The 23,937-nt window shown below is 37.0% G+C and overlaps 1 protein-coding gene across 3 annotated transcripts in view; it reads right to left on the minus strand.

The window, feature by feature from the left end:
- LOC129938347 (inositol polyphosphate-5-phosphatase A) overlaps positions 1 to 23,937 on the minus strand; it is a 143,982-nt gene that overhangs the window by 50,507 nt on the left and 69,538 nt on the right. For all 3 annotated transcript variants that reach the window (XM_056045838.1, XM_056045837.1, XM_056045836.1), the window contains exon 4: positions 16,284 to 16,456. In XM_056045838.1, the coding sequence (XP_055901813.1) occupies positions 16,284 to 16,456 (173 nt within the window). The remainder of the gene's footprint in view (positions 1 to 16,283; positions 16,457 to 23,937) is intronic.

Raw genomic sequence — 23,937 nt, forward strand, 5'->3', positions numbered from 1 at the left:
AAACAATGTATTTGATTACAAGTAGCAGACAGGAGAACATTTATAAAAATGAAAAGGGTCGCAGACAAAACAGAGCCCCGGGCCACACCAGCATTTATTTTATGGGTTTCAGACTTAAATCCGTCCAATCCGAAAGACAATTTCTAATCCAACGAAGAAGAGATTAGTCAATACAAAAAGCACTCATTTTCAATAAGAGAGAAAGATGCCAAACTTTATCAAATGTCTTTGAAATATCTGGTGCAATAATCTTATTTTCTCCAAAACGATGTAAAGATTTGTTCCACGGTTCAGTGAGATATCACCAGTGGGCCTATTGCTACCAAAGCCGGTCATTAAGAAGCTTTCGTTCCTTCTAAAAATAATTAATCACCGTTTCCATGACCTTAGAAAGAAGGGACGTAAGTGCTATCGGTCGATAATTTGCTGGGAAAGAAGATTCGGAACGAGTCCAGAAGAATAGGATAGATGGAAAAGCTTACTTAATGATTTTGCTAGCGTGAAAGAACACCTCTTGAGAATACTAGCGGGGATGCCATCCGGACCAGCGGATTTATGAATGTTGAGATCTTTAAGAACTCTCGCCACTGTACGAGTATGAAAATAGATTGGTCCCATTAAAGTACTGGGGGACCTATGACACTATTTGGTAGGGTGGAATTTTCGGCGAACAGCCTTGCAAACAAGTTAGCTTATCAATAGAGCTTACTAAAGGAGTATTATTGACAACAAGCGTAGGAACCGAGGAAGAGGAAGAATTCCTCATATTTTTTACAGATTACCGAAAATTCTTACTGCCTTTTGGACATTGCATAATTTTTTGCGGTCATTTTTGGTCATGCAAAGAGTTGGTCCTTTCTTATTTAAACCTTTTCCGCTTTTTCTCAGTTGGGTTGGCTCTAAAAGCTCACCTCTTTTTCCAAGATAACCTCTTTTCAGCTCGAATCAATCCATGATTTAGTCTTAGGTTTAATACTTTTAACCCTATTTCCTATAAACGTTTCATTCCCAGATGAATCATACTAGTAATCACATCTGCACTGAAATCTACGTCACTACCGAGGAAGCATAATGACCAGTGAAAGATCCTGAAGAAATTATGGAGACCGTCCCAGTTGGCTTTCCGTACTGGATCTGATTGGCACGAGAAATAAGCAGATATGCAACTTTGGTCCGATGTGCCTAGAGGCGTCAATACACTGATTGTATACTTATCAGAATCAGAAGTGAGAAACAAGTTAAGTGTATTTTCTGCTCGGCCGTTAACGTCTGATATTCGAGTAGGCTCAAGCTGAGTAAGATGATTAAACTCAGCAAAAATCTATCTCAGCACGCATTATTCAGGTGTTATCTGGCCCGAATAGAGAAGCCACGAAAAATTGTGAACATTGAAATCGCCCGCAATAATGATTTCAGTGCGAGGATACAGGGAGAAAATTATTTGGATGGAGTCAGACAGAGCATCAAATTCCTGAGAAGTCGAAACTCTGTCCAGGTTTGGGCTCCGATAAAGAAAACAATAGCGAATGATGTGTTTATTCAAGGAAAATTTTAACCATATCAAATTAAAAAGGAAGTTGGTACAATGAAATGCAACATCATTCCTTATATATAAGGCGAAACGGTGGTGTGAGAGTACAAGTACACCGACTTTCCAGAGTTTTAATATCGAATAATAAGCACCTTGTTTTGTAGGTTGGCATCTCAATTCGCCAATGTAGTTTAAAGATTAAATATCTAGTAAAGTTTGTTTGAACTTTTTCAATTCTATTATAGGAGTTTCTATAAAAAGGATTTAAAACCACACTAGAAAACTCCAACACAATTCTTACCAGAGAATTGAAAAGTGACTTAAGAGAACATGGATATTTGAACTCTCTTGTGTTACTCTTTAAAAACCCGAGCATTTGATTAGCCTTGTTAACCATATAGTCAATGTGTGGCAGGAATGAAAGTTTAATGTCTAAAACGACTCTAAGGTCCTTCTTACATTCAACGCGTTCTAAAGTTACATGCTTAAGTTCATAATTGAATAGAATAGGGGTAGTATGTCTAAAACACGACATAACTTGGCATTTAGAAATATTAAGCTGGAGGAAATTATACTGACACCATTCTGTTAATATAATTACATCTTCAAGAAGCAAATGACAATTAGATAAATATTTTATTCCACGATACAACTCAAGGTCATCGGTAAATAAGAGACAAGGAGAAGATACAAAAATTGACGGAATATCAGGAACGCTTGATGGGACATCAATGTTTTCAGAATAATAGTCTTCAATTTTAACTATTTGAAACCTGTTGGAAAGGTAAGATTTTAACAAGTTCAGAAGTTTAGAGTGAAAACCGAGAGAAAACTATTTATGCAGAAGCACCCTGTGGTTAACACAATCGAATACTTTAGCAAAATCAGTAAATATTATATCTGTTTGTATATGATCTTCAAAATTATTTATGATGTAATTAGTCATTAGAGACAGATTTGTTGTAGTTGATTTACTATACAGTTACGTAATTGAAAAGATAACCTATTGTAAACAATTTTTTCAAATAGTTTTGGCATTGCAAAAATCTTGTTAATAGGCCGGTAATTAGTAATATCCTGCTTAGATCCAGATTTAAAGACTGGGGTAAGAAACGATAGTTCCAACTATCAAGAAATGTACCCTCGGATACAGATGCATTGAAAATGTCCGTAAGTGGTTTAGCCAGTGAATGAGCACATTTATGAAAAATAGGAGGCATCCCATCCGGACCCTTCTTTATACGATCAGAGGCTCATCATAAGTGCATGTGTTAGTTGTTAGTAAAAAATAATACAAATATAGCCTAACACACGCACAAAATACAAAACAAAATTAGCATTTAACTATTACAGATCAAAGAAAAAAATGTGAACGTTTACGATAGTGGAGCACTGGTTCTAAACAATGATTTTAATCCCACCTTATTTAGATTTAAAAGGACCCTTAGGGCAAAGCGAATGAAATTATGTTGAATTGATTCAATACGTTTTCTATGAATTTCTTAATACGGAGTCCATACCTGCGAAGCATATTCAAGATGAGGACGAACATGGCAATTATACAAAGAAAGGTTAACATAGGGATCATTGACCTCCTTTGCCCGGCGTTTTATAAAACCAAGCATAGAACTTGCTTTATTAACAATAAAATTAATGTGATGTGTAAACTCTAAGTACAGAAGAAGAACAGAAATGTACACCTAAATCTTTAAATGTGGAGACACGACAGAGTTTTTGCTGTGATATACAGTAGTCAAATACGTTACTGATTAGTTTTTTAGTGAAAGTTATAGTCTGGCATTTTAAAGGGTTGAGTAAAAGGCTATTTTTCCCACACCAAAATGTGAAACTGGTTGAAGTTTATTATTTTGAAAATCTTCATATCGTCAGCAAAAATGAGAACTTCACTTGAGCGTAGACATGACGATACATCGTTAAAGACAGGATGAACAGAAAAGGGCCAAGATGGCTTCCCTGGGGAACACCAGATTAAGCAACAAAAGGTTCAGAATGACAATTTCTAAATTTTACCTCGTAGGATCTGTTTTCAAGGTATGACTTAATCCAAACTAAGAAAAATGGTGGAAAACCAAGAGCCTTAAGTTTAAATAAAATAATTCCGTGGCTAAGTTAGTCAAAAGCTTTAGAAAAGTCAGTGTATACACAGTCAACTTCAAAACCTTGTTCTAAAGCGTTTGAACATATGTTTGAGAATGTGAGGAGATTAGTAACGGTTGATCTTTTTTTCACAAAACCATGTTGCTGTTCGCAAATGATATTTTTACTAAAATATGCTACGCTTTCACAAACAACTTGTTCAAATACTTTAGGAATGCAAGAAAGATTTGCAATGGGCCTGTAGTTGCTTATATCTGACTTGTTACCTTTCTTGAAAATCGGTGTTAGAAATGACTTCTTCCATATACTGGGAAATTTGCCTGTTTTTAGAGAAAGTTTGAATGAAAACGTAAGGGGTTCAACTAAAGCATACTACACTTTTTTAGTACTTTAGGGGGAATACCATCAGGACCGGCTGAGCAGTCATCATTTAACGCAGATAAAAGATCAAGGACCGTACTCTGCAGCACAGGTGAAGATTATGCAAATATACTTCATCAACTTCTTAAGGGCTATTTACAAATGACTCACGGAAAATTCGTTGCGAAAGCGTTACAGATATCAAAAGTTACAAGAAAAGGTTCTTGTAAGTGAAGTTAACTGGAAAGCCATCTGATTTTTTCTTTGAGTTTACAAAATTCCAAAATTTTTTAGGATTCTCTTTCAAAGAGGTGCCCATATTAGTAACATAAAAAGCATATAAAAAATTAGAAAGAGATTTAAATTGGTTAAAGAGTTCAACATAAAAAGAGAAGTTGACTGGAGAGAGAGTTTTGAGAAAAGTTTTCCATGCCTTATTTCTTTTATTACGTAGTAAACGCAATTCTTTCGTGTACCAAGGATGGCTAAAGTTTGTATTTCTTGATTTCTTTATCGGTACATTTTTTTCAAAACAATAATTAAGGATCCTATAAAAAGTTGGAACTGCTTCGTCAATGTTAGAAAATGCTAGTGTATCAGCAATTCCAAAAATGGTTAAATCTTCAGACAACTGCTGGAAATTGGATCTTCTGAAATCAAAATTATAGAAGCAATCAAAAGAATTACTGTGATTAGTAAGGTGATTCCTTAAGTCAAAAAAATGTCCAAAGGGGGGTGATATTTGTCAATATTAGTAATTCCTGATCTAGATTTTAGAACAAGAGAATTCGATTTTTTGAGTTTTTAATACAGCTTGTTTGCTGTAAGTCAGTAAGAAGGACTTTATCGAGAAGTGATAGTTCCATTTGTGAAGAAGAAGAAGATTCCAGTCAATGTGTGGTAAATTAAAATCACCTAAAAGTAAGATATTGGTGTCAGAGCTGGACAAATTTATAAGATAGTCTAATGCCAAGGAGAGATCGTTATAAACAGACTCCAAACTTTTTGGAGGAATGTAAACGTTTAAAATGAAAAAAGTCTTAGTCTGTACCATTATCTTTACACATACCAGTTCAATAATACAAATGGAAAGATACAGATACAGAAGAGAAATATGTATTTTTTACCGCTATGAGAACACCTCCACCGAAATCCTTTGCATTACCAACATGACGATTGTTTCTGTAAACTTCGAACTCTTGACTAAAAGTTTTGTGTCGGAAAAGCTTGAATTAAGCCACGTTTCTGTCAAAACGAATACGTCGTGTGGAATTGATTGGGAGTTAAGAAAAATGTCAGTAGTCTTGCTACGAAGTCCCCTTACGTTTTGGTAGAAGAGAAAGAAACACCCTGTTTTTGACGTTGATTAAATTCTTTGACTAAAGTCTCTGCGGGCCATATATTTGGGTTGCAAATAGAATAAAAGTAAGTGGAATTCGTTATTAATTTAAAAGAGGAAACAAAGCTTTTTGGTTTACTGATCTTAGTACACCTGATAGATGAACTGAAAGGTATGCTCTTTGTAGATACTAAGTGGGAAGTTATATCTTCTGGCGTAGTAACTGGGTCCAGACAAGATATACAAATTATTTTTGGTTTGGAGACAGCTTTGATAGGGATGACGTTGTTTATTACAGTTCCTGTAACGGTGTCACTATTGGAAGCTAAATCTGAGGCAACAATTTGAGGTATATTGGGAGTTCCGGTGGGATCTGTAGGTATTGGAGTGATGTTGACATTTGTTCTTTTTGATGGTGGGGTAGAATTTCTAGCAAGTTCAGAGTTTTCTCGGCTTCTTTTCTTAGACTTTTTCTTTTGTTTCTCAGGTACACTTTCTGCGTTATTAACACCAGAACCTGATTACGCGAGAATATCTAAACATGTAGAAGAGAAAGTAGTGGCAATAGTCTGTGCCAAATCATTAGTCGAAGTAGAACTATCGACCATGATGTTGGTTGCAGAGTATGCATTTAATTTGCAAACTGCAGTGTTGAAAGACTTCAGTAGCTCTTCAAAATCTTTAGAAAGTTTTAAAATGTCAGCCTTAAAAGAAGACATTTTAAAAGCTAGTCGAGATACAGAGAGCTAACGGCAGTCGTGACAGTACCAGTAAGCAAATTTAGAATTGGCTATTTTTTCAATGAAAGCGTTAGTTAAACCAACGCATTTTGCATGGTAAAGATTACCACAGGGTCCGAAACAGGCAAATAGAGGATTATTATTAGCACCCTGTTGGCAGTTCTTACTGTAGCAATCCACATTTCCTAAATATAGTGTTAAAATAAATAATAAAAAAAAAATAAAGATAAAATGGTATTTAAATTAAAAATAATAAAAAAAAATGACCACGGGAAGCGGGACTCGTACCTACGTGCTTCAACACAAGTCTCAATTATGCTTAACGGTAGAAAGTTTGTGGTCAAAAGTGGCAATGTAACTTCTACCACAACATTCTCAATTAGAAATGGTCTTCAACAGGGAGCGGTGAATTCGCCGATTCTCTTCAGCGTTTACACCAGCGATCTGATAAGTAGTCTTACAAAGGCAATTGCGTACGCCGACGATCTAATTGCGTACAGAACGGCCCGAAAGGTTGAGGTTATTAGAATTCTCTTGCAGCGTGATTTCGACAAGATTCAGCGATATTGCGACGACTGGAAACTGAAAATAAATGTCCAGAAGTCGGAGACAATTCTGTTCCGGACCCCGTTGGCTGGGGCCACGAGGGATACGTGCAAGAATTGGCGCACGATGGTCATCGTTGATCTTCACGGGCAGCCATTGGCGAGCAAAAGCGTAGTGAAGTACCTCGGTATCTGGTTAGATCAGTATTTATATTGCGACAGACATATAAATGCTGCTCTGACCAGGGCCAGAGGAGCCTTCGGTCTGACAAAACGGCTGTTTTACAGCAGTCGGCTTGACCCCAGAGTTAAGGTAATTTGCTACATGGCCCTCATACGGCCAATGATCGTTTATGGTTGTCCTGTGTGGTTCAACGTTGCCCCTTCCCAGATGGAGAAGTTTCGGGTGTTCGAGCGGCAGTGTTTAAGACTCTGTACCGGCTTATATCGAACAGCCGAATGTTCTTATGTGCATTACTATTCAAACGAGGTCCTATACAACGGGGCTCGAATCAACAGAATTGACAATTTCGTGATAAAACTCGTTCGAGGTCACATTGCAAGAGCTATGTCTTCGACCAACAATTTAATTTTCGGGGCGTTCTATCCGAACGACGAGTATTTTGAGAGTGCACGCTTGAGCGGCTTCATTCCCCCAGAGGCATTCCTCTTTTTAGATAGATGCGGTCTGATACAGGATAGATTGGCAGTTCCGTTTATCTACCACGTCAGACGAAGAACCGTGGATAGGCGACTCCTGTACAATCGGGACGTCATGGGACAAGGCGGAGCAGAGCTCCTTCGGTTCAGTAGGGCTGTGTCCGAACGGGAACGAACTGATAGGGTGAAGCAGGAGAACCAGTTTTGGTGGCTTCAATCGGCACTTGATATTGAGTAGTCGGGATGGGGTTTTAAGCCTTGGCCGGCTTACATACTTATTTTATAGTTTTAGGGTTTAGTTTTAAGTAGAAGTCTCAATTAAACCAAGCTTTTACTTATTGGCCTACTGGCCTGGGTCGGTTGACAAAAATATAATGAAATAAAACTAATAAGGTGGAATCAATTTAGTCAAACAAAGAAAGTATACAAAATAATTGTAAACAAAAAGCACATCACAATATTTGATAAAGTTATTGAATAAAACAAAATAAAGTTCACTTATTCAGTGAAATTTAACACCACTACAAATATCTAAACACGATTTATATAAGAAAAAAAAGGAAAATATAGAGCCTATAAAAACACGACTAATAATAAGAACCAATCTTCGAAACATCAAAAATCATAGAACCCGTAGAACAAATTATTTGAACATCACTAGTTGTAGGATCATTGAATTTCAGGCAGCTTGGATAACCAGTGGTCTTACGTTTAGAATTAATAAAGTTCCAGCAATATTTACTGTTATTCCTCATATTACATTCATTCGTAAACATGTAGGAATTATACAAAAATGTATTTAATATGTCAAATTCGCATTGAATAGCATTATGTTTAGATCGAAGTTCAAGATTATTATAATTTTGTTTATGTAATTTGAAAGCTTTATTCTTTCTATTTTTAAGGTTATTTAATCTCTTATTAAACCATATAGGTTTTGAGCTCAATTTCAAGTTTTTACTTGGAATAAATCGATGCATTGCTTCTTTGATGGCTGTCAGAAGTTTCTTATTGGCGATTTCTAATTGAATTATGTTATCCAATAAAAAAAGAATCCCAATTAAATTTAAGAAAATAAAGGCACAAACCATTACCCATGAATTAACAATTCAGCAGGATCGGAATCTTCACCTACTTGGGTTTCACACATCATCTAGAAGAAAAATCTTTACGACTTCTTGTAAGCATGATGGTAGGTCAAAACCTGTTGGGTTACCATAAAAATGACAAGGGACATGATGGCATCTGCAATGAATGCAATGATGAGAAAGAATGAGAAGACACACTCCACTTCCTATGCCACTACCCAGCACTATATTACACTAGAAACAAAGTCTTACCCAGACACTTATAATCTTTAAGAACTTGAAGATATTCCAAGAAGTAGCCTTCATCAAAGCTTCTAAATGGCTTGAACAAAACAACTCATTGTATCATAGTTTAAATCAATCTTTTAGGGAAGTTCAGTACTTAAGGGTATCATAAGGGATCTACATTGAACTAAGTTTGGCGATAACGTCAACGGCACCACTTCAACTTAACCTAACCTTTCCCAGAGAAATAAAACGACGCACGTCTAACTTGTTTGAAGTTTCCAACTTAAATTTGAAAAAGTGAATCTAAAATACTCCAAACAACAATTTCAACACGACCAAGTACGTGCAGTCAGCAGTGTTTCGTATTGTTCATGAAGATGTTGCCGAAACGATCAATCCATTTCAGCTCCACTTACTGTGTGCTCTCTAAAATTTTGCTATGAGATCAGATCATCGTCGCGTCGTCGTTTTATTTTGTAAACCATTATATGACTTAAGCATATGTTCCTGTTATTTCGAAATCATGTGGAATTCACTCATGATGACCGATGTTTTTAAACTACACATTGAGAAATTATTCAAACTTGTATCCTTTGTAAGACCCAAATACGCAACCATTAGTCATAACTCAAAAACGATGACGCCTTCAAAAACATTTTATCAATTATTTCTATTTGTTTGTTTGTTTAATTGTTTGTTTTTATTTTGGCGAATGATGAGCACTCAGTTTTAGATTTCTTTAACCTTCAAATTAAATAAGTTTATGTTTACTTTGTAAACTGCAGAGGCAGACGTTTCATCTGTAAAATCAATATATTTATGTATGTAGAAAAGTTTTTAACAACTAATCATTATTCTTTCAAGATGAAAGTACTCTTTTTGTTCCGTAGACTTTGGCGTCTAAGTAAATCGATCAGATATCTACTAATGTATGTTTTTGAGTACATAAATGTTTTCAACGCAACAATTTTCTAATATTTAAAACAAAATAACACAACAAAACTTTCTTTAACTTTTTGAGGGATTTAAGTTTCAAGGACTATAAGTATATTTGAATTAAAACTTGAGCTTCTCAAATAAAGAAGAAGCACTCAAGATTTTGATACATTTAATTTGAAAATTTACATTTTTCAAAAGTCTTTATAAATACAATTTGAAATTGCTAAAGGTAAGATATGTACAGAGGTAGGTATAGGTAACTACTTTGTTTAATTTTATGAATTTAAAAAAGCTAAAAATGTCGTTAGCAATTGAGTCGAATGGGACACTTAAAAGAAGATTTTCATTTTATTATCATATACAGGGTTTTTCAACATGGACGCTACAAAAGTAGAGCGACAGGGACAGCAAACGACTCCATATTTCTTGCCGCTCTTTTGACATTTCTCTTCAGTAAGGTTTGCTATTTCATGATGGAAAGAAATACGAGCCAACAACGAGTCGAAAGTATTAAAATTTAGTACCGAAATTCGGAGTCTTGTGGAATAATTCGAATACACAGGCACAGTACGAAATTTTCCCGTGCCAGAGAGACAAAGAAGTGGTCGTAGTGTCGGGAATATTCCTGCCGCTGAGGCTTCAGTTGCAGAAAGCCTAAATGTGTCTCTAACACGTCGTTCTCAAGCGTTGGGCATCTCTGTGACGGCGTGCGTCGTCGTGCCGAATTTTGCGAAAAGATCTTGGACTGCATCCTTATATCATTAAATTGATGTAAGAAGAAGTGTCGTATGCTTGTGAATTGGGCTGAGCAACAACTTGAAAATGATTCGGATTTTCATCGAAAAATCATCTTCAGCTATGAGGCTCATGAATGGCTCAGGCAGCAATCCACACGTACTCCATGAGTCATCATTGCATCCCGAAAAAATTACGGTTTGGTGTGGTTTATAGGCCGTACTTCTTCCGTGATGATCAAAACTGGCACGTTACTGTAGGGATCGCTATCGTTCAATTATAACCGTATATTTTAACCCCAATTGGATGATATGGACTTGGAGTTTCCAACAGGACAGACAGCTGCGCGGCGCCACAAGCCACACAGCGAATGTCACAATCAATTTATTGGAAAAAGTTTGGAGAACGTGTTATCTCACGAAATCGTCCAGTCGCTTGGCTGCCTCGGTCGTGTGATTTGATGCAGTTAGACTATTTCCTATGGGGGCTACGTCCAGTCTATGCCAACAAGCCAGTGGCGATTGATGAACTTCGTATCTATACGGAACGTGAAATTGCAGTATCGGTCGATTTATGCTTGAAAACCGTCGAAACTTGGGATCAGCGTCTGGACTTCTGCAATCGTGCCCGAACATACTTTTATAGGAATAAAGAATTTCGTTGATATCCACAACCGTTGAGTTTTATAAATACGGGACAAATAACGTTATCTGTGTTGAAGAACCAAGTTTTTTTTAGATAAAATAGTTCCAGATCAGTTTAAGGAAGCGCTTATTTTTCCAATACATAAAAAAGGTAGTACTAATGACCCATTGAACTATAGGGGTATTCCCTTCCTCAATGCCACGTAAACAATCTTAACTGCTGCACTCCAGAAGCAACTTAAAGTCTGGATAGCTTTGAAAAATCTATTAAGTGATTTAAAAGGTAGTTTTAGATCTGGATATTCTACTATTGATCATGTATTTGTGCTAAAAAGTATTGCTGAGTTCTTATTGTGGACTTCAGAGCGGCTTTTGATACCGTAGATCGCGATACTCTTATTTACAAGCTTTACAGATTTGGTATCACTTAAAACATTTGGAAAACTAAAAACTAAAACTGGTGGTATTGAGTATGGAGGACTGCAAATCAAAGCTCTGCTTTTTGGTAGCGAATTTTCCGGAAACTCTACAACCAATACAATACAACCAATTTTAACAAATTAAAAGAATATTACGATCTGTGGAACCTTGTGGTCAATCTGGACAATTTCAAAGTCATGATTGTAAAGAAGGTAGGTGGAGGAACAAGTGCGAACGATAAATGGTTTTATAATAGGAATCCTGTTGAAGTTGTAAATGGTAGACATGTGCATTCAAGAGGACACAAGCGTCCACAGGTTTTTCTCAAAACCCACCTCTGTCTATCAACTTCTACTCTCACCTCCCGCGGTGAACATCGGATTCCTAGTACCTCAACTGGAGATTGGGTTCCAACGCCAGTAGAAAGTTGTTGGGGGCAGCAAACGAGAGAGGGGGGAGAGGTGTTTCCACTAAGGCACCTCTCCTTATCCAGGCGGCAGCGGACGAATTCTCGAGATAGAATCAACGTTGGCGTCTACAGTTCCAGTAAGGCTGAACTACTTAGTGAACACCTTATAGGGCTTCTTCGACATATTCGGAGCCCAGGCCTGTAAGGAGCGGTTTATCCGGCTCCCCTTCCTTGGAGTTATACTAAGGATCTGGCCCTCAAGGTTGGGGGTTGTGCCATCGGGGTGAATTCCTGGCCACGTAAAAAATACCTTAAGTTTCGAAGCACCAACAAGCCTCGGATACAGACGGATTTACTGTTGACAACCCACGCAAACGAAATAAGGACAACGAACTTCGGATATGTACGTGGAATGTTAGGTCCCTTAACAGACCACGTGCAGCCGAACAATTAGCTGAAGCCCTAAACTGTTGCAAGGCAGATATTACAGATATCCAAGAAGTGCGATGGATGGACCGGGCAAACGCAAACTTAAAGACTGGGATATCTACTACGGCGACTGCTACCGAGAACAAAGACAGAGTCTATTTGGGTGTGGATTTGTTCTTGGAACTAGGCTCAGGCAAAAAGTCTTGAGTTTCAACAGTGTGAGCGAGCGCATCACGACAATCCGCATCAAGGCTAAATTCGCCAACATGAGCCTTATATGCGTGGATGCCCCAACAGAGGAGAAAGATGAAGACACCAAAGACATATTCTTCGAGCTCTTGGACAAGACTTATGAGCAGTGCCCTTGCTATGACATTAAAATTTTCTTAGGAGATTTTAATGCCAAGCTAGGAAGAGAAGACATCTTTGGTGGCATAATCGAGAGATACAGCCTGCACGACACTACCTCCGACAACGGATTCAGGCTGGTCGATTTCGCTGCGGGGCGAGACGTTCTGGTAGCTAGTACGCAGTTCACGCATCTTAATATCCACAAGGGGACATGGAAATCTCCTGATCAATCAACCGTCAACCAGATTGACCACATTGCGATCGACGCACGACACTTCTCCAGTATCCAGGATATCCGAACATTAAAAGAGGCCAACATTGGCTCGGGCCATTACCTCGTTGTAACCAAGGTACGTCTACGAATATCCCGATCCAAGCCAAAACAAGGAAGTACTGTGAGAAGATTCGACGTTAGACGGCTACAATCGCAAGAGACTGCCTTGTCCTTTTCCGATCGAGTCTCTAATAACCTCTTAAGGAGTCCTATGCTTCCTGCGTTAAGCATTGAAAATCAGTGGCAACATTGCCTTGCAGCCATCAGAGATGCCGCCTCTGAAGTGCTAGGTTTCACACGGCCACAACAGCGAAACCCCTGGTTTGACGACGAATGCCGGCAAGCGCACGCAGCGTAACAAGAGGGATACAATACGGCGCTGCACAAAAGCACTAGAGCTGCTCGCGAACTCTACGAGCAGAAGAGGAGAGAGGAACACCGGCTTCTTAGATGGAAAAAAAGAGAGCATGAGAAGCGCGCGATCGAGCAGAAAGAGGGATGTCACAACAGGAATGAGGTTGGTAAATTTTACCAAAAGGTAAAAAAACCTCCCAAGGGTACCAGCCACGAAGCGAAGCCTGTAAAGACGATCAGGGGAACATCGTAGTAGAACCGCAGTCGATGCTGAGAATATGGAAAGATCACTTCTCCAAATTATATAAAGGCGATGACGAACCGAATTCCGCTGTAAGGGAGATGGAACTACTCAACCTCGGCGATGCAGATCAACAATTCCGCCTACCCGACCTTGACGAAGTGAAGATAGCTATATCTAAACTTAAGTCAAACAAAGCTGCTGGAGCTGACGGCATCGCTGTCGAACTATTCAAAGCAGCAGGCGATGACTTGGTACGGAGCATGCACAAACTCATCTGCAAAATATGGTCGGAAGAAAGCATGCCCGATGAGTGGAATCTCAGCATAGTGTGCCCGATACATAAGACTCTAAACTGTGCCAACTACAGAGGCATCAGTCTTCTTAACTTTGCGTATAAGATCCTCTCTGCCGTATTATGTGAACGTCTGAAGCCATTCGTCAACAAACTGATTGGTCCTTATCAGTGTGGCTTCAGACCAGGAAAGTCCACTATCGACCAAATATTCACACTACGGCAGATCTTGGAAAATACCCAGGAGCTTCAAATCGATACCCACCATCTCTTTATCGATTTTAAAGCCGCGTATGACAGCATCCATAAAGAAGAGTTTTAAAGAGCAATGTCTAGTTTTGGCATCCCTGTCAAACTTATCCGTTTGTGCAGAATGACGATGGAGAATGCACGCTGCTCTATCAAGGTCAGAAAAAATCTCACCGATGCATTTAATGTCAAAAAAGGTTTTAGACAAGGCGATGCACTGTCATGCGACCTCTTCAACATCGTTCTGGAAAGAATTGTGCAAAACTCAACCGTCAACAGAGGCACAATCTTCCAAAGGTCCATCCAATTACTCGGATACGCAGATGATATTGACATAATTGGAAGATCAAAGCGTGATGTCAGTGGAGCGTTTTTGAGCATTGTGACGGAAGCGAAGAAGATGGGTTTAGTGGTCAATGAGGGCAAGACCAAGTATATGCTGTCATCAAAAAAGGACACTGAACAACGACCGCGACGGCTTGGACAAAACGTCACCATGGACAGCTATAACTTTGAGGTAGTTAAGAACTTTGTCTACCTAGGCACCGCTATTAATGCAGACAACGACACCAGCGCTGAAATCAAACGAAGGTAATTTTTGGTCCCGTACGCATAGATGGAGAATGGAGGAGAAGATATAACGACGAACTGTACGGGCTGTACAGCGACACTGATCTAGTTAGCAGAATTAAAGTCCAATGGCTTAGATGGATAGGTCATGTAGAGCGGATGGACGTCAACGCTCCTGCCCGGAAGGTCTTCGAATCCAATCTCGAGGGACGGCGGCGCGGCGCAGTAGAGGAAGACCGCGACTCAGGTGGCGCACGCAGGTGGGAGAGGACCTCAACCAACTTGGCGTGCGTAACTGGAGACAGCTAGCTAGGGCCCGAGCTGGCTGGAGACGCATGTTGGTTGAGGCCCAGGTCCGCCCCGGACTGTAGCCCCACCTTAAGTAAGTAAGTATTGAAGTTTAAACAATAAACATTGAATCAAATATAAAACCCGCGTAAACTCATCAATTGGCCAAGAGGATGGAGCAATTAATGAAAGAGCAGAAAGAGTGCTTTGCACAAATCATGAAGCAGAATGCCAACAGTATGCAAGAGCAAATCAAGAGTCTCAACGATGCTGCGTCTACCAGCATACAAAACTAGATTCGAAGCTTTCGATCCAGCGAAGGCAAATTGGGAAAACTACATTTTCCAACTAAAACAGCATTTCGAGGCACAAGCGGTCACAGATGACGCGGTCCACATTGGAAAAATTGCAGCAGATCATCACAAACTTAATAAAAACTTCTTTAATTTCACCTTTGGGTTTTTCCAAAAAACCTAAGGGTTCAAAAAACAACGTCAAATAAACAACGAAAAAAGCTTGTCCCCATTCATGTGACACGAAGTGTTCCTACTTTGTTTAATTTTATGAATTAGAAAATGCTAAAAATGTCGTTAGCAATTGAATCAAATGAAATACTAAAAAGAAGATTTTCAATTTCTCATCATTTATTGAGTAGGATCCATGCCTAATCGAAAGCTATATAAATTTGTTGGTCATTAATTCAAAATTCCTCCGAGTGACAATAAAATAACAATTGAAAGCACCTCGTTAGGATTTTAATTTGAATCATTTTACCTTTTTATCATCCCTTTGAAATTTAAGGGCTAAATAAAGATTGGTTCGTATCTATGTAGGTAAATATTCCAAATGACATAAATTCAATGTAATCGACGACTACGACGACAAGGACGACGAAGACGCATGGTGTTCACCTTTTTGTGTATTCAAAGTTCCAAACACGTCACAATTTTAACCCAAAATTCAGAAAATCACTCAAGCAAACGCAGCACGTAAATACACTTTATATGTAGTATATTTAAGTAGGTGTTTTTGTTGACATTTTCATAAAAATAAAAACAAACAAAAGCAAACAATAAAATTACAACAACACAAAAAAATAAAATAAAATAAAACTTTAAACCTATCTCTTGAATATTTAAGCCTTTAAAAGTGTGTACCTAATTTTGAAATGCAAACATCGTGTAGGCTTTCAACCCTCAAGTCTCGTGCCAAACAAAAACATCATCATCACAAACAACCTTATTCATCCCAACTCCCTAACTATTTTCAATGTTAAATGACCTATAAAGGTCTCCTTCAAAAACCCATTTCCATCTCAAATCCCCTTAGGCCTTGAGGTAGTGAGGTACCTCGCTGTCAACACTGCCGCCGCCCTTCGTTCGGTCGGTCTTCTTATGCTGTACCTACATTTAAAAAAAAACAAGGCAAACAAAAACAAATATAAACAGGTACATAGCATTTATAGTATAGACTCACCTTTCCAATGTGTGAACAAGAGCTCTCCTCCTGGTCTTGCAATACACCGAGGGGAACTCTTCGCAGGCGGCTAAATTAGAAGCATCATGAAATAGATGAATATTGACGAGATCAATAACAGTTCCATTAATTTCCCAGCGCGTACGCATGAAGCCTTTACGCGACCATTTGCACTAAAAATATAAAGCACCTCATGAAATAAAAAATATAAAAAACAAATTTGAAAAAGAAAAATAATAATAATCATGGACGATGTTGTTTATTTTTGTAACAACAGAAACAATGTTTTTCTATATACACATAGGTAAACAGATAAATATGTAGGGAGCAACACTTAACATCCCACAGTCTATAACTAAAGTTAGTGGACAGCTTTTTGTAAATTTTCATAAAGAGGGGTTTTAAACACCCCAACATTAGGGGGGTGGATTCTTGAAGCGCTACTTAGAGAAGGGTGACTTTTTCTAAAGTTGACCATTTGACAGATGTTATTGGACTTTGTTGATTGGAGAGTTAGTCAAGAAGACTCATCAAGTGTCAAGTTCACTTCTGTCAATTTGACAGCTGAAAATCTGTGATTTATTTATTTCCTGGGTTACTTGTCAAATTGCAAAGGAATAAGTACTTTTTCTTTACCATACAAAACACAAATCTTAAAGGACTTGCTTGTAGACAATAATGTTTTTGGTGCTATTTGCCCAATCAACTGAAGCTTGGGTTAGTGAATTATGGCTGAGTCACAAACACGCTTCAGCTTCGGGTTCGTCTACGGTGGGCCTGCTTCGAGGTTGCTTTGAATGACATTTCTATTATTTCATCCCTCCAAAGAGCAAATATATTCTTTGTTGCCATTTCTTTATAGCTGTTGAGCTGTCAGACAAAGCAAATGTTCAGATAATTGAACTAAAGCTTCCGTTTGGAGTTACATTACGTTACATTACGTTCTTTTCCTTACGATTGCCAAACAAAACGTGAGGTAGAAGCTCCATTGTGTAAGCATGCATTGAATTCCTATGGCTGAACTCGTAAACGTCAGGTGAAGCTGAAGCTGAATCGTGTTTGTGATTCAGCCATTAAAGTTCCGAGTTTAAAATCAATGGGCAGGTTCAGAAAACATAAGCGAATTCATTTACAGTCAACTGCACTTTTAAATTTTAAACTTAGGACTTTACTTCACACAACTCTAGCTTGAGTTGATCGTACCAAAACCCATTGTCTAAAAAAAATGACTTGCCAGCCAAGCTACAAGTTCATCACGACTTGAATTTTGAATTTTAAAGAAGTATTACTTATTTCATTTTTAATTATGCAAGGAACTGTACACAAAACATTAAATAGAAGTGTGTAGAAAATAAATAAATTAAATCACAGAGTAATAAAGTTCAGCTTTTAGTTGAATGAAAAAACAAGATCAGTTGTCATTTTGACATAAGTAGACTTAGCTACTTAGCTTGATAGTTAGGGAGATTTTTCTTGACTAACTTTCAAGCAATTTTTCGGCAGCTAGCCAATCAGATTCTAGAAGCTTGCCTTATTTTCAAGTTTCTTATGAGATCTGAATTTGCCCATTGTCAAGCCTACTTCTGTCAAAATGACAGTTTATCATATTTTTGTATTCAATTGAATTTTTATTTCTGTTATTTATTTATTTTCAGGGTTCGTGATACAAAACAAAACTCATGATGGACTAGAAGCTTGCTTGAGGATTTTTTTTGTTTTTGATAATGTCTGCCCGATCAACTGAAGATAGAAATAAGTGAAGTAAAGCTCGAGTTTAAAATCAATGACATCTGAAAAATTAAGGAGGCCGTCTACCTTCTACCTTTTTTTGTGCATATTTCTAATGTACGAGGTGTGTTCAAAAAGTACCCGGAATTTTCGTTTTTTTTTTTTTTAATATTTATTAATTGGTTAACATCAATGTGGTCCCCTTCAAAGAAGTCCCCCCCAGATATAATACACCAGCGTTTTTTCCAATTTTCGAAGCACTCTTGAAATGTCCTTGAGCATTCTCAGCGATTCAGCCTTTATTTCTTCGATCGAGGAAAAACTCCGTCATTTTACGGGTTTTTTCAACTTTGGAAACAGGAAAAAGTCATAGGGAGCCTTATCTAGTGAATATGGAAGTTGGGGCATGACTACGGTATTGTTTTTGGATAACAAATTACGAAGAAGCAACGACAAGTGAGCAGGTGCGTTATCGTGCTGCAAAAACCATGAATTGTTTTTCTATAAATCTGAGCGTTTTTTTCGGATTACTTCACGCAAACGTCGCATAACTTCAAAGTTATACTCCTTATTAACCGTACGACCTTGTGGTTAGATCTCTTGATGCACTATGGCATTATAAATCGAAGAAAACAGTAAGCAAACCCTTAACACTTGATCGAACTTGACGTGCTTTTTTCATTGTTGACGTTGGATACTTCCAGGTGGTCGATTGTGCTTTAGTTTCGATATCATAACCGTACACCCATGTTTCATCACCAGTTATGACCCTTTCAAGCAAACTTGGATCGTCGTTGACGTCATTTAACAGCTCCTGAGCGCTGTTGATTCGATTTTGGTCAAACGTTGTTTAAACAAGCGAAAATCGCCGAGGTCATAAAAACACGTCGAACAAAGTAAACAGCTGAAAATCGTATCATACTTTACGGACATGTATACCAACACAATACAAAACAAATTTTGACCTTCGGACTCTCCAGACCCTCGAAATTTTAAAATTCCGGGTACTTTTTGAACACACCTCGTAGACATAACTAAAAACATGCTCTGTGAAGGATTTGATCGAAAGCTTGCTGGTTTACGAGATATCGAGCCTCAAACACAGCCCGCCCTCCATATTCAAGTCGGTCGCTAAGAGGCAAGTGTCCCGGAGGGCTTATATTCTGAATGACGAGAGGAATCGGTCTATGTATTCTTGTTTTGTTATTGTGTACGAGAGGGTATGTGTGTGAACGCCAAAATGATGAGGAAGGAGAGATGTACGGTCCTGGCATAGCTGATTGAATTGTTGGCACAATTTTGACGAAACATCTCGCTAGGACGATTTTTTAGTTATTTTTAGATTGAAAAACATTGTCAAATCGCTGCCATTTTGTGAAATTTTCAACTATTGAAAAAAGCTTGTGTCTAGCTCAACATTCTAAAAATTAAGATACAAATTTTTTGTTGTTTCAAGGTTCTGAAGCTGAGATATAGTGCCAGCCGTATTACTCCGTCGCACCGACAGTAGTGCATTCAACTACGCGTCAAGTTCAAATTTTACTAAAAAATCACTCTTTTCTTGTTTTTCATTAAAGTTCGAGAATTGAATAATTAAATAAAAAAATTTGTGTTTAAATATCATGTGTGGTTTTTTTCGCAATCCATCCTTGAATAATAGGCCCGAAATTTGAGCGTAAGGTTGACGACCCCCTTAACTAGCTGCCTTGGTATTATTTTGCAATCAAAAAATGTAAGTAATTTTTACAAATGAAGATCCTTATGGTAGGTAAACCACAAGCATGCGTTCAGTCGACTCTGACAAATCTAATAGACACAATGGTCTCTTATGTCTTAACCTCAATCACGCGTTCGGTCGTTAAATAGAAACAATAGACTCTTATGATACAATCTGTTATGGAACCTTTGCCCCCGCTTTAGATCATAAATATCGTGAACTTCAGCTCACTGCTGGAATAGATCTAATTTTTATTTTTTGACAGCTGATAAGTGTATTGTCATTGCAATTTTGTTTTATTTCAGAATCTGTATATAGCAGGAGTGTCTTCCCCCCTGTTGCTTAATTTATACAAAATAAAATAAATAAGTAAATTAATTAAAAAGGTGTAAGTAAACTTAAGTAAAGTTTTTGTTGTCTCAACCAACGAGGTTTGAAGCTTCATTACGTTTTGCAAATTTTTGGGTTGTGCTTTATGACACATGATATCGTAAAATATCGTAAGGTCGGTAGGAAACCCTGTCAAAAGACGGATCGATCTATTGCGTGGTTGTGGTTTAGCCATTATGTAGTCTAAAACTGCCTAATGGCTGACAATTGGCAGATTCAGATGACATAAGGCACTTGAAAGTAAGGCAAGTTTCTGATTCGTCCACTGCCAAATAATTCCCTTCCAATTAAGGATTTTTTTTTGGAAAGTTCACTGAAAAGTTAGCCAAGAAAAATCTCCCTAACTATCAAGTCAATTCCACTTATGTCAAAATGACAGATAATCATAGTTTTTAATTGAACTGAGAGCTGAATTTTATTACTGTGTGATTTATTTATTTTGTGCACAATGTTTTATGTAAAAGAGTTGGAAAGGGAAAAAGTAACATTTATTTAAAATACAAAATGCAACATTTGCACGATCAACTGAAGGGAGAGGTTGAAGTAAAGTTCAGAGTTTGAAGTTTATGACACTTGCAAAACTAGCTAGTTGTTTTAATCTAAATGTACGTCCAAAGAACGCAGTTGACTGCAAATGAAGTCCTTAAGTTGTCTGAACCTGCCCAATGACATCACTCAAAATTTCAAGTTTACAGGATTGTTATTGTGAGACATTTGAAAACGTTGTATTTACTGATAGGTTTGACAATATTCTGTTCTTAGCTAGAAATCTTTTATTTTGATGCTAGACTAATGTTTGAAGTCTAAAATAGAATTTGCAGCAAACGCGTTATTAGTCACCTGTCTGTCGTACTTTTATTTTGTTCTTTAAGCCTAGTACATACTTGTGAACCATCTCGTGAACCCATACAAATTTCAGTTTTTGGTTCACCCGTGAACTTGCTCGTGAAGCTGAGTGGAGAACAAGGTGGAGAGTTTTCGTTCACGGGCAATTCACGTGCAAAATGTACGGGAACTGTTGGTGAAGTTGAAGTCAAATGTTCACAACGTGTACTCACAAGTGTGTACCAGTGAGCAATGTCAAAAGTTCACTTTCTCCACTGGCGAACGTTCACTTCACGAGGAAGTATGTACTAGGCTTAACCTACATCTGCAGCGGAGATTTTAATTGAAAACAAAAGAAATTGGAGATTGTTCTGAATCTAATTTGTTGCATAAGGCTAAAATTCAAACGTCAAAAACATAGCTAATTTGTGTTCTGCATTAGTTATCAATATGGTTGCTCTGGGTAGATAAAATAAATTTGCTTTTGATCTAGATCTGTCATTCTATGGGCGATATAAATTGATTTAGTTTTGAATAAGGATCAAATCTGCAGATCTGGATCTTTCAGCAGATTAATGAATCTTTGCACTAATACTAATACAATTATAAAACACATGTTAAGCTTAAAATTTGACAGCTCTGCTGCACTCGTTAACACGCACACGAAATGGCAATACTAAAATTTAAAAAAAACAGTTGCAATCTATGCGCCACGAAAATAAATTATCAATTTTTGACAGAAATCTGATTTTGCCCATGGAAAACTTCATTAGTATTGTATTATTTCATAATGTGACAGCAATTTAGGGTTTGTTCGCATGGCATTAAATGTTCATAAAGCCGGAGCTTCTAAACAGACCTTAATGTCAACATTGTGTATTAATTGTAAAAGCAAACAGTGACAACCATTTATATTGTTACAATGTTTTCTACTGATTAAAATATTAGACTTGAATAAAGAAAACGGATCGTTTTTGAAATAAAATTGCTTTAAAAGAAATCATTTCAATAAGTAAAAATGTCTTTAAATGCCAAACAATATGCAATGTTAAGGCCTTTCGGTAAGATTTTTTATTCTGTTATAAAATCAAATACAAAAGTATGAGCTGTCAAAAAATCTGTTACGTATCGCATTTTTGGCATATCAACATCTTTTAAAAAATCTGTCATGATGCATAAATGACACATTTCTGTTACTTCCATTGTAAAAATTTGCTTAAGTGTGAAATCAAAATCGATAGTTATATTCCATTCGTTCATCGATATATTGTAAAAAGACCAAAAATGTAAGTGCCAATCGTAAACAACGATTAAATAAAATGAAATTAAATTATTTTTGCAGGAACACGGAACAACTTAATTTGAACTAAAATTTTTAAGTGATCTCGATGGGCGTTTTTTTTTTAACAGAATTTAAGATTTAGCAATTAAATGTCAGAATTCTGAACACGAACCATTTATACCAAATTCCGTTCTCAATTTGAGCACATTTAAAAAAATAGACGATACCATACGAGCAAAAGCTGATTATAATAAAAGATTTTAGGTCTGTTTGTTTGTAGATATTTTTTTTAAGGTTTCATAACATAAGTTGATAAAAAATCAAACTAATGATTACGAATTGTTAAAGATCTTTTATGGTGAAAATCGTTAATGATTCATCATAGAAATTTCATGGTAGTGTGACAGATTTAAAATAATAGGCCCACTTACAATTTCAACAAAAAGTTACTTTTTTACAAGCTTGTAAAAGAATGGAAACTTTTATGACTTCAATACAAAGATTGAAATCAGAAATAAATTTGCCCTTAAAAAGACTATAATCATTTTTTCTCCAATCATTTGGGACTTTATACATTCTTTGCATTCACTTGAAGTCTTTGTATTCCCTTGAAGTCTTTGCATTGCACTAAAAAGTCCCTGCATTATTTTGAAGTCTTTGCATTCTTAAGTGAAACTTCAATACACACTTTTAAAATTTTGATTCTAATCTCTTTGTGTCTGACACCGAAAATTGGTGTGCGATGTGTATGGGCAACCTTAGAATATTTTGTTTAGCTAAATTTTAAGCAAGAATGCAAAGGCCCAACATTTTTTTTATTGCAAAGGGTTTACAAATTTACTAAATATTTATTAATTTGTGACAAAGACTTTAAGTTAGTGTAAAGTGGAAGCAAAAACTTCGAATGAAAGCAATGACTTGAAAAGAATGTAAAGACTTTAAAAGAATGATAACACTTCAAGTAAATGCGTAGACTTTAATTGAAAGCAACGACTTCAAATGTATGCAAAGACTTCTGTCCATGTTCTGCTTTTCACTTATTGTGAATACACTTTGCGAAAGTGAATTTGGGTTTTCCACAATTCGTTATCGTGAATTAGATTTTCGAACATGCAAATGGATGTTCCGTATTTCAGTTTGTTCCATTTTTTTAACGCATTCAAATCACATTTAGTATTTCTGCGAATTGATCGAAAACTTGCTTCTGCTAGGAATCGGAGGGTTATAGTAAGTTTTTGAATTGAAGGAATCGATGAAGGTATTATAAAAGGTTCTATTTCCCTTAAGAACATATAAAAAAGGCGAATTTGCTTAATTTAAAACTAAAAATCAAGAATTTACTTTATGTATCATAACTTATCTTATTTTTTCTCTTGAATTCTGCTTCAATTTTTTACTTCAAATTGCCAATAATATTGCATCCATCTTTAAAACAGCAAACATTTTACTTCAGAAATAACATAAAAATTGATGATCCTTCAGTTCTGACAGTTCGAAGCAATTTCGAATTTTTAGGAATCGATCGAATTGAAGAACATGCAATTTGCTTTCACTTGAAATTGAAAAGTGATGACAATTCACTTTTAATCAAACTTCGAAACATGGTCGTTCAAGTGCATTCTCAAATAATTTCAATCAATTCTTTCATAGTTGCGAAGCACCAACAAGCCTCGGATACAGACGGATTTACTGTTGAATACGTACGCAAACGA

The sequence above is a fragment of the Eupeodes corollae genome, chromosome 1, assembly GCF_945859685.1.
Source record: "Eupeodes corollae chromosome 1, idEupCoro1.1, whole genome shotgun sequence".
Taxonomy (NCBI): Eukaryota; Metazoa; Arthropoda; class Insecta; order Diptera; family Syrphidae; genus Eupeodes; species Eupeodes corollae.